The sequence below is a fragment of the Rhipicephalus sanguineus genome, chromosome 11 (assembly GCF_013339695.2).
Source record: "Rhipicephalus sanguineus isolate Rsan-2018 chromosome 11, BIME_Rsan_1.4, whole genome shotgun sequence".
NCBI lineage: Eukaryota > Metazoa > Arthropoda > Arachnida > Ixodida > Ixodidae > Rhipicephalus > Rhipicephalus sanguineus.
Window position 1 is genome coordinate 61,362,047 of NC_051186.1, and position 14,980 is coordinate 61,377,026.

At 42.5% G+C, this 14,980-nt stretch overlaps 1 protein-coding gene across 1 annotated transcript; it reads left to right on the plus strand.

Moving 5' to 3' along the window:
- The first annotated feature begins 3,213 nt into the window (after positions 1-3,213).
- Positions 3,214-14,587, plus strand: LOC119374680 (kunitz-type serine protease inhibitor A). The gene is made up of 4 exons (XM_037644853.2): positions 3,214-3,470; positions 9,033-9,212; positions 12,176-12,355; positions 14,275-14,587. The coding sequence occupies exons 1-4, from the start codon at positions 3,416-3,418 to the stop codon at positions 14,538-14,540; spliced, it is 681 nt and encodes a 226-aa protein (XP_037500781.1). The 5' UTR covers positions 3,214-3,415; the 3' UTR covers positions 14,541-14,587.
- The last annotated feature ends 393 nt before the right edge of the window (positions 14,588-14,980 follow it).

Consider the following 14,980-nt stretch of genomic DNA (forward strand, 5'->3'; position numbering starts at 1 on the left):
GCGCAATGGCACTGCGCAACATGCTGGGACACATGTGAGTATACATTCCCTTGCAACGAACGCCTGTGTTCCATCAATCTAACGTTAATGCATCTACTCGTTTGGCCTATGTATACACGACCACATGAAAACGGCAAAAGATACACGATACCCTTCCTACACTGTACAAAAGGAGTCACGTGTTTGACCCCACAGCCATCTTTAACGATTCCTGACACGCGGTTCTTAAGTTGTCGTTCAACAATCCCACAAACCTTATTTAACTTATTAGGCGACGAAAAAACTACACTTACTCCAAAACGGCTGGCCACATTCTTCAAGTTGTGGGATAGTTTGTGTATGTACGGAATTACTGCTGAAGATTTCCTTTGCTCTGGACCTAAATTAGCTGTGATATTGTCTACGTTTTTCTTAACTCGCTTGGTCAATTTGTGAACAGTTTGGGTGTTTCTACACTATACTATAGAGCCAAACACTGCTTACGCACATAATACATTGTCTGCCGGAAAGCTCGCAATCGTTTATAGATAGTCTTATGTAGGCTCTGCACCTGCGCCTTGGGGAGATGCTGGCGACACAAAGGTCTGATATTTTAGATGTCGCAAAGCTGATATCTTTTAAAATGTCAAGGAGCAACCAAATAAAATTGGCTCAGTGCTTCATTTTAGCTGTTTCAGCGCATATGTCCAATACATATGTCCAATACAAGTCATCCGTGCGCCACCACTGTTGCTCAGTGGTGCGCTTGTGACTGTGGGATCGACAGACGCGCGTTCGGTCTCCATCGCGGCGGCCGCATTTCTATGTATGCGAAATGCTATAGTCCCGGGTACTGTTCGATGTAAGTGCACGTCAAAGTGTCTCACGTTGTCGAAAATGCCCGGAGCCCTCCACTACAACGCCACTCATATCCAGAATCCCTTTGGTACAATAAACCCCCAAAGCAACGAATTTATTGTGCTAGTATAGTGTGTGTGCAAAGAAGCTGTCTCCATAGTGGTTCAAATTTCGCACAACCGGCCTTGGACTGTAGGTGTGTGAAGCCTATATGTGTTTCTTAGAGACATGGCTTGCTTTTCATCCTTCAAGGTTAGATAGTGCATTCGTGTCTCTCTTGGTGCTCATATTATAGTATAAATACAGAAATTACCAGCCACTGCTTTATATAACCAGGTAGATCCGGAGCTTCTTCAACACAAGTATTTATACCGGGTGTTTCAGCAAAACAAGAGCGCTGTGCTTTTATTCACCGGTGTGTTCCACTGGTACGGCCTTCACAAAGATGAACTGTTTTTTTTTTTCCAACCACAAACGTGAATTTTCTGGACGCTTCATAAATGCGCTCTTACGATTCGTTCGAGAGCGGTGCTCGAACAACATATGAAGGTAATCGTGTGGTCAAACGCCTTTGTAAATTTTCAGTTTGGAAAAAAAACTTGAAAGCATAGTGAGTCAAGTTGGGCAGCTCGCTAGGTATTCGTGACGTTACTGCATGTACTTATTTACTTCGTCTGTGCATGCTACATGGCATTATTGATTTCATAGCACGTCCAAGGTAGCAGAATGTACACTTTATAATCAAACATGGTTCATTTTACAAGGTGACCAGAATATATGTGGTCATAGGCACGTAAGAAGGGGAATTTTTTCGAGGGGCTCATTGCTCTGTTAGACGCAACAAAATGAACCCAACAGACATTTAGGCGAAGGAAAGAATAGGGGACATTGGGTAGTTTTTTAACTCTTGTGTGTTAATTATGACGTCAACTGAACTACATTTAAATTGACGAAAAATAATTCTTTCCGTTGGTGGGACCTCAACCCCCAACCTACATACGTGCCGAGTAGTAAGGCCCGTTGATTTTCACGGTGCAGCTCACTTGCAGCTTTCCAGGAGAATTGTGCTTATTCCAACATTAGAGAGAGGCCTTGCAACAATCTTCCAAGTGATCGTCGAATGGCTTCATTAAAAGACTCTATTGACTCCTGAATCGACTGACGCAAAATGTTTTATTATCCGTCAAGTACGAGCGCAGTTTCAGAGATTCGTCGCACTCTTCAAGCCCTTTCTCTCTCCTTTCCTATCAGTGAGCGCGCTGAAAGCTACACAGGGACGGGAATGACAAGGGGTCAAGGAGATTAATCCCTTCGTCAGCACAGGTGATGACCTTGAGCAGTTTTTTTTATTTTTTTCATCGAACGGGCGGCTTACTTTCAGTATAACCGCGAGCACGCGCGTGGGTGACCACAGTAACTAGTATGCAGCCCACGATGCTCAAATCAGCCAATGGCCGCGGACTTTGGGTTTATGGCGCGGTCACTGTGGTTTCTGGCATCATTTGTCGAGAGAAGAGGGAGCGATTTCTAGCTGATTTAAAAATGAATAGCAAATTACAGGCCGCATGCTGCGCTGTAATGCTTGACTCGCGTGTTCTCAGCAGCCTCGACTACCTATCGGCGGCGTATTCTGACCATGCTAAAAAGTGTTGCAAGGACCATTTAAAGCAAATGTTTTTTTACATTCTTTTTAATGTTTTATAAGCGCCGTGTATGTACTCAATAATAAATGCTTTTTTAAGAATCGCCATTTCTCCACTGCATCCTTTATATTAGTGTTCGCATTTACCTACACCTGGCTCTGGTCAAAATTAACAAATTACGGCATTTCAGAAGCCTATCAGAAGCCATGTTTTTTCACTGGCTATACTGTTCAAAATAATGATTCTGTTCAGATGTCTTTAACTGCGCTTGCAGGCCTCGCAAACTAAGCCGGTCGACCTGTGCTCAAAATAAGGCTAATTGCGAAGCAGGCTGTGTGTGTGTTATGTTGGAAAATTTTTTATTGCCGAATGAGCCGTTTTATCTTTAGTATATAACGCATAGTTGACGTCAGGTGAACAGGGGTTATAACTTTGAGAAATCAATGCACCTCCAAAATACTGCTGCACAATGAAATACATTTTCACAACCCAAGCGTGCGCTACAAAAGCTCACATATGCGGATGTATTGTTATATTGTTCCCATACAGTAATACGTTAGCGGTGATAGGCCACATGTGTCGTAGAACAAGCATTTTTTTAGAGGGAAAAATAACAGGAAGGCGTTTAAAGTGGCTCTCCATAATTGTGCACAGCGGAGCACAAATACAATGGCTACAAAGCCATTATAAAGAAAACAACATAAAATCAAAACGGGGCTCCAAGGCCATAGGTTTTGGCGCCACTTTGTAACGCAGTGGCGAGGGACACGCATTGATACTGTTCTCTCTCCTCTGCCTACCCCACGACGCAAGGCGCGCGAGCATTCATCAAATTTGGGTAAACTCAGTAGACTAAAATCTCAAGTAATCAACTACTTCCTGCCACGGTAAGGTGTTATCAGCAGCGAACACTCTGCAAGAGAAGAGAGGCCGCGATGAATGTACTCCTGCTCGCTGTTGCCTTGTTAGTCTGCGAGATATCCCCGCTGGGTAAGTTCGCAACTTGTTGGAGTAGGATACACAGTCTGTTCGACATCTGGGCTCCTGTTGTAATACGTTTTAGTCAGCGAATCTGCGTGCTCAGGTGGTAACCTCTTGCCCGAGCGGAATCGCGTGGTTACGTGTGAGAAGGTTGGAAGGAAGGAGGAGAGACAAGGTGGAGAATGAGATGCACGTTTGTGTTACAATAGCATACTTGAAGATGACGTCGCTATCTTTTTTTTTCACGAATTTTATTATGAAGGCTATGTTTTATTTTAGAGCAGCCTCTATGCATTACCGATTTAGTGCTACCGCAATATTTAAATTCGCGGAAACTCCTTCCACACTTAAGCTTTAACAAAGAGAATCTTAGAATTACCAGCTTGATTGGCGTAGCCAGTGGTGCGGTTTGAGGGGTGCAACCTTATCGCATTTCCCATCGAATATTTCACATTTTTATACAAGACAGATGTTCAGGAGAAAGTGGAGGGTTGAAGAGATGAAAAATTTTCGAATTGGGGTGTCGTTGTAACCAACGTTTCTACAAGGGTAACGCTCGCTCTCGTGACACTCGGTGTTCAAGGATTCCTCTTCTCTACTCATTTTGTATCTATTATACCGGGTGCTTAAAAAATGTGTCCAAAATTTTCAAAAATCAGGAAAATGCGATATTTACTCGCTGTATTCACAGTTGCTTTGTCTGTCGCGGCAGGCATTTTAAGATTGTTAAAGATATCACTTGCGATAATAATTAAGGAAGTTAAATTAATCAACTTTTTATTTGGTGGAGTTAGGCGATTATCTCAGATGGGGGGATTGAAGTTCTGCACGTAAGAAACCCATCACAGCTTTGAGATATAGAAAAAGCGGCCTCTAGTAAATATTGTGGCGTAATGAAACTTAACCAAATTCCAAGGCGAAACCGAATCTGGAGCACTGATGAGCGCAACTAGCACACCACCAGGATGACGTCGCTGTTCAAGGCAACGATTACAGACGTGTAATTCTTCAGCGTTGGTTAACTTTCGTGTGCCATGCCTGCCATAATTGCAAGCGCAGCCCGTACACCTACACGACGAAGTCCATTGACAGTTGATATAACGACGCTCATTCATTCTGGAGGTCTCACAAGAATGTGACAATTGCGCTCTAGCGCGTTTCGGTTTCCGTTTCGCCGGCAAATATGGTTGAATTTCATTACTTCGCAATTATTACTAGATGCCGCTTTTTCAAAATCTAAGACTGCGATGGGTTCTTCGCGTGAAGGATTCCAATTCTCCTATGTGACATAACCACCTCACACCACTAATTAAAAAGTTAATTAATTTAACTTTCTTAATTACAGTTCCAAATGATGTCTTTAGCCACCTTAAGCTGCCTGCGGTTGCACAAGAAGTAATTCCGAAGGCGTCGTACAAATACCGCATTTCCGTGATTGTTGAGGATTTTGGACACATTTCTTTAAACGCCCTTTATACACGCACACACTCAAGCACAGGATGGAATATATACAAAGCAGGATCGACCCCATTCCCCTGGCTACAGAATTATGGCTGCACCCGTGCGACGTTTTAAGAAGGCGGTGAGAAACTACATATTCGCTTGCTTGCGTGCAGTATCGCACAAACTATTCATAAAGCTTGAAGCGATGATATGGGACTAAAGGAAAGGCATTGCCGTGAACTAGGCTTGCTCCAGTTTAGCGCACTAGCATTCAATCAACGGAACTTAATTGATTGATAGCGCTCTAAACTAGAGCAATTCTAGTTGACGGGCAAGCCTTTCCGTCAGCGCCTGCGGACATACCTTTCCGCTATGGGGTAGTAAACAAAATACAGAGAGGCCGAATTGGTGAGAGTTGGCATGATCCTACAACATTTAAATCAATGGCTGGTGCAGCGCACTCACCATCGTACGCTTGTGTCAGTCTTGTTAATGTACTGAAAAAGCTTTCTATAACAATCAGCTGCGATTGAAGGCTTCTAAGGTTCTTTCATCCTTAGAAGTACTATCATCAAATCTACTTATGTCACAACGAAGTGCGCGGCGTTGTTTTTCAAGGCGGGTACAAAAGGAGAGGAGATAATATATGGTCTTCTTACATTTGTGCTTAGCTTGCATGCGTGTATCACTCATTCCAATGCGAGAGCGCAATGCGAGCGTCTTAACTACTCGGCTATCCAGGGCACACTGATAGAAGATAGCATAGCCTTGTAGCCTTTTATAGTATAGTATAGACAGATGGCGCGAACGGGAAGTGAGGGTGCGGAGAAGATGTGATGGTGAGGAGAGAAAGGAGGAGGGGAAAGAGTGAAGCATAGCGTAGAAAGAAAAAGAGAGAGAAAAACAGAAAGAAAAATTAAGAGAGAAACAAATAAAGAGAGAGAGAAAGAGAAAGAAAAAGGAAGTGAGAAACAGAGAATAAAAGAAGGGCGAGAAAGAGAAAGATAGAAAGAGCACGAAAGACAAACAAATGTATAGAGAGAGAAAGGAAGAAATAGAAATCAACACACAAAAGGTACAGAAAGAACAGACATGAGCGAAAAAGAAAGAAACAGAGAAAGACAGAAAGAAAAAAAAGGAGAAAGAGAAATAAAGAGAAAGAAAGGAGACTGTCCAGCTGCGCACTTTCTTCAGACTTCGCGCTACTGTTGCGAATCTGTCTTAATCTTGAGCATCAGCGGGTTGACGATATGCCCATCAAAAAGTGGGGAATCAAGGTGGGTAAAATTAGCAACTGCTTTCAAGCTGATTGGGATTAGTGACTGGTATGTTACCAGCGTTAAAAGCCACATTGGTTTTCCCAACTTCGGTGTTAAATGAAAGAGCAGTGACCTCATTGTACGAGTAGAGGTCATAATCACCCGATGTCTGATTGGGTAATAACTGCTTTGATTTCCATAAATTGAAGCAGTTATGCTCCACTGTCATGAGGTCTAATAACAGCGTTTATATTTTTGTTTAGTAGGCCGCATTAGAAATATGTAGTCGCAATTTGGCATCACTGACGACACTGTTGCATCTTTCTGAATACGTCTGAATTTGTGAAACAGTGTTTGATAGAGTACAAATAAATTATTTCGGTGCACTTCCACCGGCACTTTCATCATCATCATCAGCCTGTCTATGCCCACTGCAGGGCAAAGGCCTCTCCCATGTTCCGCCAATCAACCCGGTCCTGTGCTTTCTGCTGCCACGTAATACCTGCAAACTTCTTAATCTCATCTACCCACCTAATTTTCTGTCTCCCCCTCACGCGTTTGCCATCTCTTGGAATCCAGTCAGTTACCCTTAATGACCACCGGTTATCCTGCCGACGTGCTACGTGCCCGGCCCATATCCATTTCTTCTTCTTGATTTCAACTATGATGTCCTTAACGCCCGTTTGTTCCCTGACCCACTCTGCTCTCTTCCTGTCTCTTAAGGTTACACCTATCATTTTCCTTTCCATCGCTCGCTGCGTCGTCCTCAATTTAAGTTGAACCCTCTTTGTAAGTCTCCAGGTTTCTGCTCCGTAGGTAAGTACCGGTAAGATGCAGCTGTTATATACCTTCCTCTTGAGGGATAGTGGTAGATTACCATTCATGATTTGATAATACTTGCCGAATGAGCCCCAACCCATCCTTATTCTTCTAGTTATTTCACTCTCATGGTTCGGCTCAGCGGTTACTACCTGTCCTAAGTAGACGTACTCCTTTACAACTTCCAGTGTCTCGCCACATATCGCAAAGCGCTGTTCTCTGCCAAGATTGTTCCACATTACTTTAGTTTTATGCATATTAATTTTCAGACCTACTCTTCTACTTTCCATATCCAGTTCAGTAATCATGAGCTGCAATTCTTCTCCCTCGTTACTCATCAATGCAATGTCATCAGCGAATCGTAAGTTACTGAGATACTCTCCATTAACTCTTATCCCTAACTCTTCCCAATCTAGGGCCCTGAAAACCTCCTGTAAACACGCGGTGAATAACATTGGAGAGATCGTGTCTCCCTGCCGTACGCCCTTCTTTATTGGGATTCTGTGGCTTTCTTTATGGAGGACTATAGTGGCTGTGGATCCGCTGTAGATTTCTTCCATTATGTTTATATAGGCTTCGTCGATGCCTTGATTTCGCAGTGCCTGCATGACTGCTGATGTCTCCACCGAATCAAATGCCTTCTCGTAATCTATGAAGGCTATGTATAGGGGTTGGTTGTATTCCGCGCATTTCTCTATCACCTGATTGATAGTATGAATATGGTCTATTGTTGAGAATCCTGTACGAAATCCTGCCTGTTCCCTTGGTTGATTGAACTCTAATGTCGTATTAATTCTGTTAGCAATTACTTTTGTAAATAGCTTGTAGACAACGGATAGTAAGCTTATGGGCCTGTAATTTTTCAGGTCCTTGACGTCCCCTTTCTTATGGATCAAGATGATGTTGGCATTCTTCCAAGATTCTGGTATCCTCCCCGTCGAGAGGCACTTCGTATACAGGGTGGCCAGTTTCTCTAACATAATCTCTCCACCGTCTTTCAACAGGTCTGATGTTACCTGATCCTCACCAGCTGCTTTGCCTCTTTGCATTCCCTTTAGGGCTTTCTTTACTTCTCCTGTCAATACTGGTGGGATGTCAGATTCCTCTGCGCTATTACACCTTCTTACGGTATCATCCTGAATGCCTCGGCTGCTGTACAGATCTCTGTAGAACTCTTCCGCTACCTCAACTATTCTATCCATATTGTTTGTGACAATAAAGAGAAATAAAGAGAAAGAAAGGAGACTGTCCAGCTGCGCACTTTCTTCAGACTTCGCGCTACTGTTGCGAATCTGTCTTAATCTTGAGCATCAGCGGGTTGACGATATGCCCATCAAAACGTGGGGAATCAAGGAGGGTAAAATTAGCAACTGCTTTCAAGCTGATTGGGATTAGTGACTGGTATGTTACCAGCGTTAAAAGCCACATTGGTTTTCCCAACTTCGGTGTTAAATGAAAGAGCAGTGACCTCATTGTACGAGTAGAGGTCATAATCACCCGATGTCTGATTGGGTAATAACTGCTTTGATTTCCATAAATTGAAGCAGTTATGCTCCACTGTCATGAGGTCTAATAACAGCGTTTATATTTTTGTTTAGTAGGCCGCATTAGAAATATGTAGTCGCAATTTGGCATCACTGACGACACTGTTGCATCTTTCTGAATACGTCTGAATTTGTGAAACAGTGTTTGATAGAGTACAAATAAATTATTTCGGTGCACTTCCACCGGCACTTTAGTTTATATTTAAGGAAAAAAGAAAGGTTTGCTTAAAATATTCTGCTTTAACTTTTAAAAATATTGAAGCCAATGAACAATATTAGGTACGAAAATTCTCGCACCACCCTCGTTCCTAACCGTTTGCAATTACTAGCGCCGAAAAATACGCGTGTCTACGACAGAGATGGTTTAAGGCCGCGTTTTATTCACGTGAAAGTTATCAGCGACTCCACATGTGAAATTTATGGTTTCCTCAACTGAGTTTGAACAGTCCCTTCACTGATGCTCACCACCCAAAATACATGTAGCAATGCTCTTTTTTTTTTACCAGCCGCCATTCTCTGGCCCCCGCGATGTTACAGGAAAGTGGACATTGGAACGTGCGATGCAGTCAAGCTTAGGTGGTTCTATGAACCCATAACAAGGCAGTGCAAAATGTTCGCATACAGCGGGTGCGGCGGAAACTGGAATAGATTTCGCTCAGAAAGAGGGTGCCTTCAGACGTGTCAAAGTAAGTCAAATTTTGTCAACCTATTGTGCACATGAATAATGTACTTTAAGTGGCTTAACATTTTCAGGCCCAGTGATTCGGATTAGAATAAACTTTTTGTAGCTAAGTCAGCAACTTCCTGCTAGAAAAAAAGCTATGCGCTACAACTCTTATTTAGCATCTGCTCTATACATATGCTACAACCTGGTAGACCCAACAAAGACATTTCCCGTGTGAACGAAGAAACTGCAGAAGCTCTCGTGGTATTCCCGCAATCCTAAGAGGCAGCTTGTTCCATCCTACAGAAGTACGTCATATAGTTTTGTAAAGAAAACTTGAAGTTTGTCTGTTATAGGCAAAGTTCTATCAATCTAAGTAATTTTTAAGTAATGAATACCTAAATATTAGAAATATTGTTAAACCATATTTGATTACTTAGTTAACTCAATCGCTCATTGATTTCAATTGAAGAGTGCGAGTACATATTTTTAATTTTCTTTTTGGACTGCCATGACCATGCGCATCTAAAGGTGCAAAAACCAATTGCTCGTTTTGAACGGACTTAATTTGGCCCTGAAAGCGTTAAAATTGATACCGTTACTACAGTTTCAAACTTAATAGCAAGAACGCTAAGCGACGGCAGAAGACAAAACAAAGCTTGGCAAATAAACACCCAGGCTGCATTCGGACTGAGCTGATACGCGACGTATGCGGCAAGAATCATGAGCAGCACGTTGTCGGATCTTTACACGAGTTCCCACCTTCCTCTAGCCGAAACTAAGCAGGACAAAAATGACTCTCAGAACATGACTGATCTCTTGAGAAAAGACGTGGTAGCATCATGTAGTCGTTGATATAGCTGCGTGGCGATGTATACGCCGGTATCTCATAAATGTCGAATCCTACTTAAGGCAGCAAGAAGACCAACCAAGGCATGGCAATTGTGCCAGCGTACATTATACATAAAGTACCTCTTCCGTTGGGTGGCCGTCGTTTTTCATAACCGGCAAAGATTTGCAGTATCTGGACAGTTATTTCGTCTCGTGAAGTGACACACCTGCGATACCGGAGGTTGCTTGCAGCCTTGTGAGCTTGGTTTCCCATAGAAGAAAGTTTAACTACGCGCACATCTCTTCTTTGAGATATTGCTTCAAACAAAATTTGGTTGTTGGTCTACAGTGTTGTGCGTGTGTGTATGTATGTATGTATGTATGTATGTATGTATGTATGTATGTATGTATGTATGTATGTATGTATGTATGTATGTATGTATGTATGTATGTATGTATGTATGTATGTATGTATGTATGTATGTATGTATGTATGTATGTATGTATGTATGTATGTACGTACGTACGTATGTATGTATGTATGTATGTATGTATGTATGTATGTATGTATGTATGTATGTATGTACGTATGTATGTACACTTTAATCACGTCCCAGTTAAATGCTGCCTATGTCGAGGCAACCAAACGAAAAATGTCCGGTTTCCTTGCTATATCTAGGAGTTTAAGAGGGACCTTATTAACACCCTATTCTTCTTCTTCTTCTTCTTCTTCTTCTTATTATTATTATTATTATTATTATATTATTATTATTATTATTATTATTATTATTATTATTATTATTATTTATTATTATTATTATTATTATTATTATTATTATTATTATAAGTAGTAGTAGTAGTAGTAGTAGTACATTAAGCGGGGCATTAGAGAGCGTACACTTAATGTTACGTGCGCTAAAAAATTCTACAACATACCTACATTTTAAGCAGTAATTTCGTTTGCAAAGCTGCACGTTGTAGTTCCCGCTAAGGGCGTGATAGTTTTTCTTTTATTGATACTTTATTATAGTATTTGTAAGGATATCATGAAGTTGGATGCAGGCTTCTTTGATGTCTTGTTTAAACTGCACGATGAAGCGTTAGAAACATAAAACACGCTACACACGAAGAGCAGACACCTGCGCACACACTGCGCTTCGTGTTTGTGTGAGTGTTTTATGTTTCTAACGTGTTCTTTTCTTCGCGCAGTTTAAAACATGTCTTCAAAATCGATGAACCAACGAGCCCAGCAACATGCATTACGTCCTCGACGTAATGCATTTAGGCACATACACAGTGAATGCAAACTAAATGTCATTGAATGTGGCTTGTGTGTATAAGCGGTCACTTTTTGCATAAAGGCTAGAGAATATACTAAAAAGAATTGGGCCTACCGAACTACTTGTGACTGCTCTCAGACCTGTCAAACAAGCTTCGTGATTTGATTACGTTACTTTATGCGTGAAAGAAGTCCAACATTGCAATAATCATATTCCTCTTCAACACAGCGCGCGTAGGGCTCAACGAAGGATAACTTCAGCAGGAATTCCTATCGAAACTTTGTCCACCATCCATTGCAATATCCACAATAGTGATGAGAACGTCTGCCTTCATGATGGTGAATTTTGTAGCAGACATGGTGGAAGCATCCTCCGGGATGTTCTGTACCCCGTAGAACAAGTGGAAAACATTCGCCAGTGTTTCCTGTTGACTATCTTGAACTGGTACTGAAAGACAACATTTATCAAATCAATGGATGCACACGCTAGGCGTGTCAGCCGTGCCGAAGAAGAAGCTTCCCGTATGCAGCTCTTGCTGTGAACTGGCGATCGCTTTTGATGCTAGTTCATGCTAGTCCACTGTACAGTTTCCCATTTGCTCGTGAGGCTGGGGCGGAAGGGGGGGGGGGAGACGACGACTTAAGCCACACTCCCCTTGTCTCCCCCATGTCCACTACAATATCCGCCGTCATGATGGTAAATATTCCGTGAGAACTGGTGGATTATGTTAATAAATGGTCGTCGTTAATAAATGGTCGTTAATAAATGGAGCTGGCAGCACGTTTTACGTTGTTCGCCATGAGTGCATTTAAAGTTGAATGAAGTAGAAGCTCCACATGAACGTCGATTATTATTGACATGATTTTACTTCCAGTGACATCTCAGCCCGAACTGTCCTGCAGCGCCAAACCGAACCCGGGTAATTGCAAAGCTTACCGTCCAATGTGGTACTTCGACGCTGAACTGGGCTACTGTCGAGGCTTTGTCTACGGCGGCTGCGGCGGAAACAAAAACACGTACCCGAATTGCAGGGCCTGCATGAGCCGGTGCACAAGTAAGCTTCAACAGATGTTTGTAAAAAGTCTTTAACACCACGGCGATCTCTTTGTTGTTGTGCCATTTCTATGAGAGAAGTAACGCACTATATTGCTGATGGAAATCGCACGCAGTATGACCTGCACTACGAAGTTGTACAATGCGGCCCCAAATGTCGTTAGCTATATCAATCCATGCGTTTCCTGGTTATTATACGATGAAAATGCGCTTCTTCCTTCGCGGTGTACAATTTAGTAGTACGAGACTCATGGTGATGCCAGGTGTACCAGAACGTCAGGGAGGCCTGTTTTGTACGATTCAAGAAGGCTGGCTCAAGAGGTCTGCAAAAGGCTTTGACGTAAATGTAGTTTTTTTCTGCTCGTGGTAAAGTTGGAAGAGCTCGTGCCGCGAGAGATAGAAAGAAGACAAGCCAGTGAAAATAGAATGCGTGCTTTGTCTATCATGGCGCTCGTTTTGTACAATGCGTACTTGTAAAATATTTATTAAACATTTGCTTCATAGCACCCATGTCATCTGTAGGCACGCGGATCAAATATCACGTGAAACCATAGCAGCTATTCACACTGAGAACAACCATGATCTTTGGATTTTCGCCCCATACATCTATTCCATGATCGTCAGTTCAGCCTTATCGAAAAACTCGACAGATATGTGTAATCTAAGGGTGCGTGCGCAATCCCACTTTTTTTACTTATTTCTTTCTGTTTAAAGGGACCGACAACCGCTCAGAACACGAATTGAGATAGACCCACTAATGGAAGGATTGTCTATTGTATTGTCTAAAACGAACCCTGCTTTTCTCATTAAACGCGGATTTTTATTTTGATTTCTTCACTCAATATTACTTTTGGTGCCTCTGGCGGCAAAAAAGTGCACGTGCACAAGTAACTATCACGTGACCCTTTACTGGTGTACGCTATTGTCTCTATACTAGCGTTGAAATACAGCACGTTTTTTAACATAACCTTTTCAAAAGTAAAACACGCAGATTTGCATTCGTTTGCATTGAGCAGAACAGTCGCGCCACCTTCCCTTGATTTATGACCCTATGCTCATGAGCGACAGCATGAACGTTGTTAGCTGAGGGCCTAGCGGCTCCTGCTGACGTGTTGGAAAAGCACGAACAGCGCCTCGCGGCCTCCGAGATTACCTCCGGTGACGCGATGCCGGAACTAATCGCGGAGGCCATGAGCGCCTAGCTCGCGAGGCGGTAAAGAGATTTCGCGTGGCGACGAGCGTATGGAAAACTTATTCTACCTGTCTTTTTTATATTAAAAATGGTCGAAAATATCAGTATCAGGGTGGTTAACCGCAGTTTCAGCCCCTCCAGTAAAAGCAAAACCTTCAGCATATTTCGAGGAGGGCTATCGACATCGCTATCACTTCACAGCGTTGCTGGAGGACATCTACGTACAGTTCACGGGCCTTTCAGATCGAAAGATACTGCTAATAAAATACGCACGCGTTTCTGGGATTAACCACTGCGGCTACAAACTTTAAGAAGGGTGAGCTTTCTATAGCGCCGTAAAAAACTGGGTCGACAAAAGTCGCTTGTCGGTCCCTTTATAAACCCAACAATTACTAGTTTAGCGCCTGTCCTGTGTCATTATTTTTCTCGTGTTGCCGTCTTTTTGCGCTGCTTTCACCACGATGATCGAACCAACAACCCAGTTTCGCATGCTATTGCATTTTTGTCGTTCATATTCCTTGAAAATCTGCTGATTGTTCTCATTCCGGATACAATTATTTGCTTTGTTTTTGCAAAGCCGCCGTACGTTTCTACTCTGTATCTAAAAAACGTAGTGTTCTGCAATATTTGTACCGTCCTTAGTAATTTGCATGCTTGTTTGTCACCTGTAGTTACAAATGCGATTTATTTATGTTTATCTAAATTAAACTGACCCGTTTCTACCACAGATTACAATCCCCATCTGATGTGCCAGTACCTTGAATTTGAGTTCTTCAAGAAGTTTATCGCGGGCAAGCTTATAGTAGCTCCACCAGCGGTGACAACGCTGACAGGGTTTCCACAGGGGCAACCGATGAGAAACTGTGGCACAGCCGACACCGGTGCCAACGGTGGCACAAGCGACACCTGTGACACAGCCAACACCGGTGACAGGGTACGCACCGGCGTGGAGGGCTGCTGTACCATCCGGTGTGAGGTCAGCATTGCGCGTTGAGGACACGCTTGTCAAGAGTTCCTGATAGCAAAATGGCTTCTAAGAGTCTGAAATAAATATTTTCACGCTGAGAAAATGCATTCAATGTAAATATTCTTCTCAGTGTTTTTTTTAATTGTCCATGAACTACGACGACAACTCAAACTTTCCAGAAACTGGGACAGTCACTGCCACATAAACTGACACCACGTCACGGAATTATCTGTGTGTTCTGCAAAAGTTATTCAAATCAGCAGCCGCCAAAACGTTGCGACAGAAAAGATGAGCTCATTTTTTGTTGACATTCTGGCTATCAATATTTCTTATGTTCCTCTATTACATCGAACATTAATCGTACAAATTTACAATATTCAGTACTTGGATTTTGTTTAAGTTAACTAGTTATTGTAGTGATGGCGAACAACCTGCAGTCTGGCTGCGACATATTATTAACAGCGAGA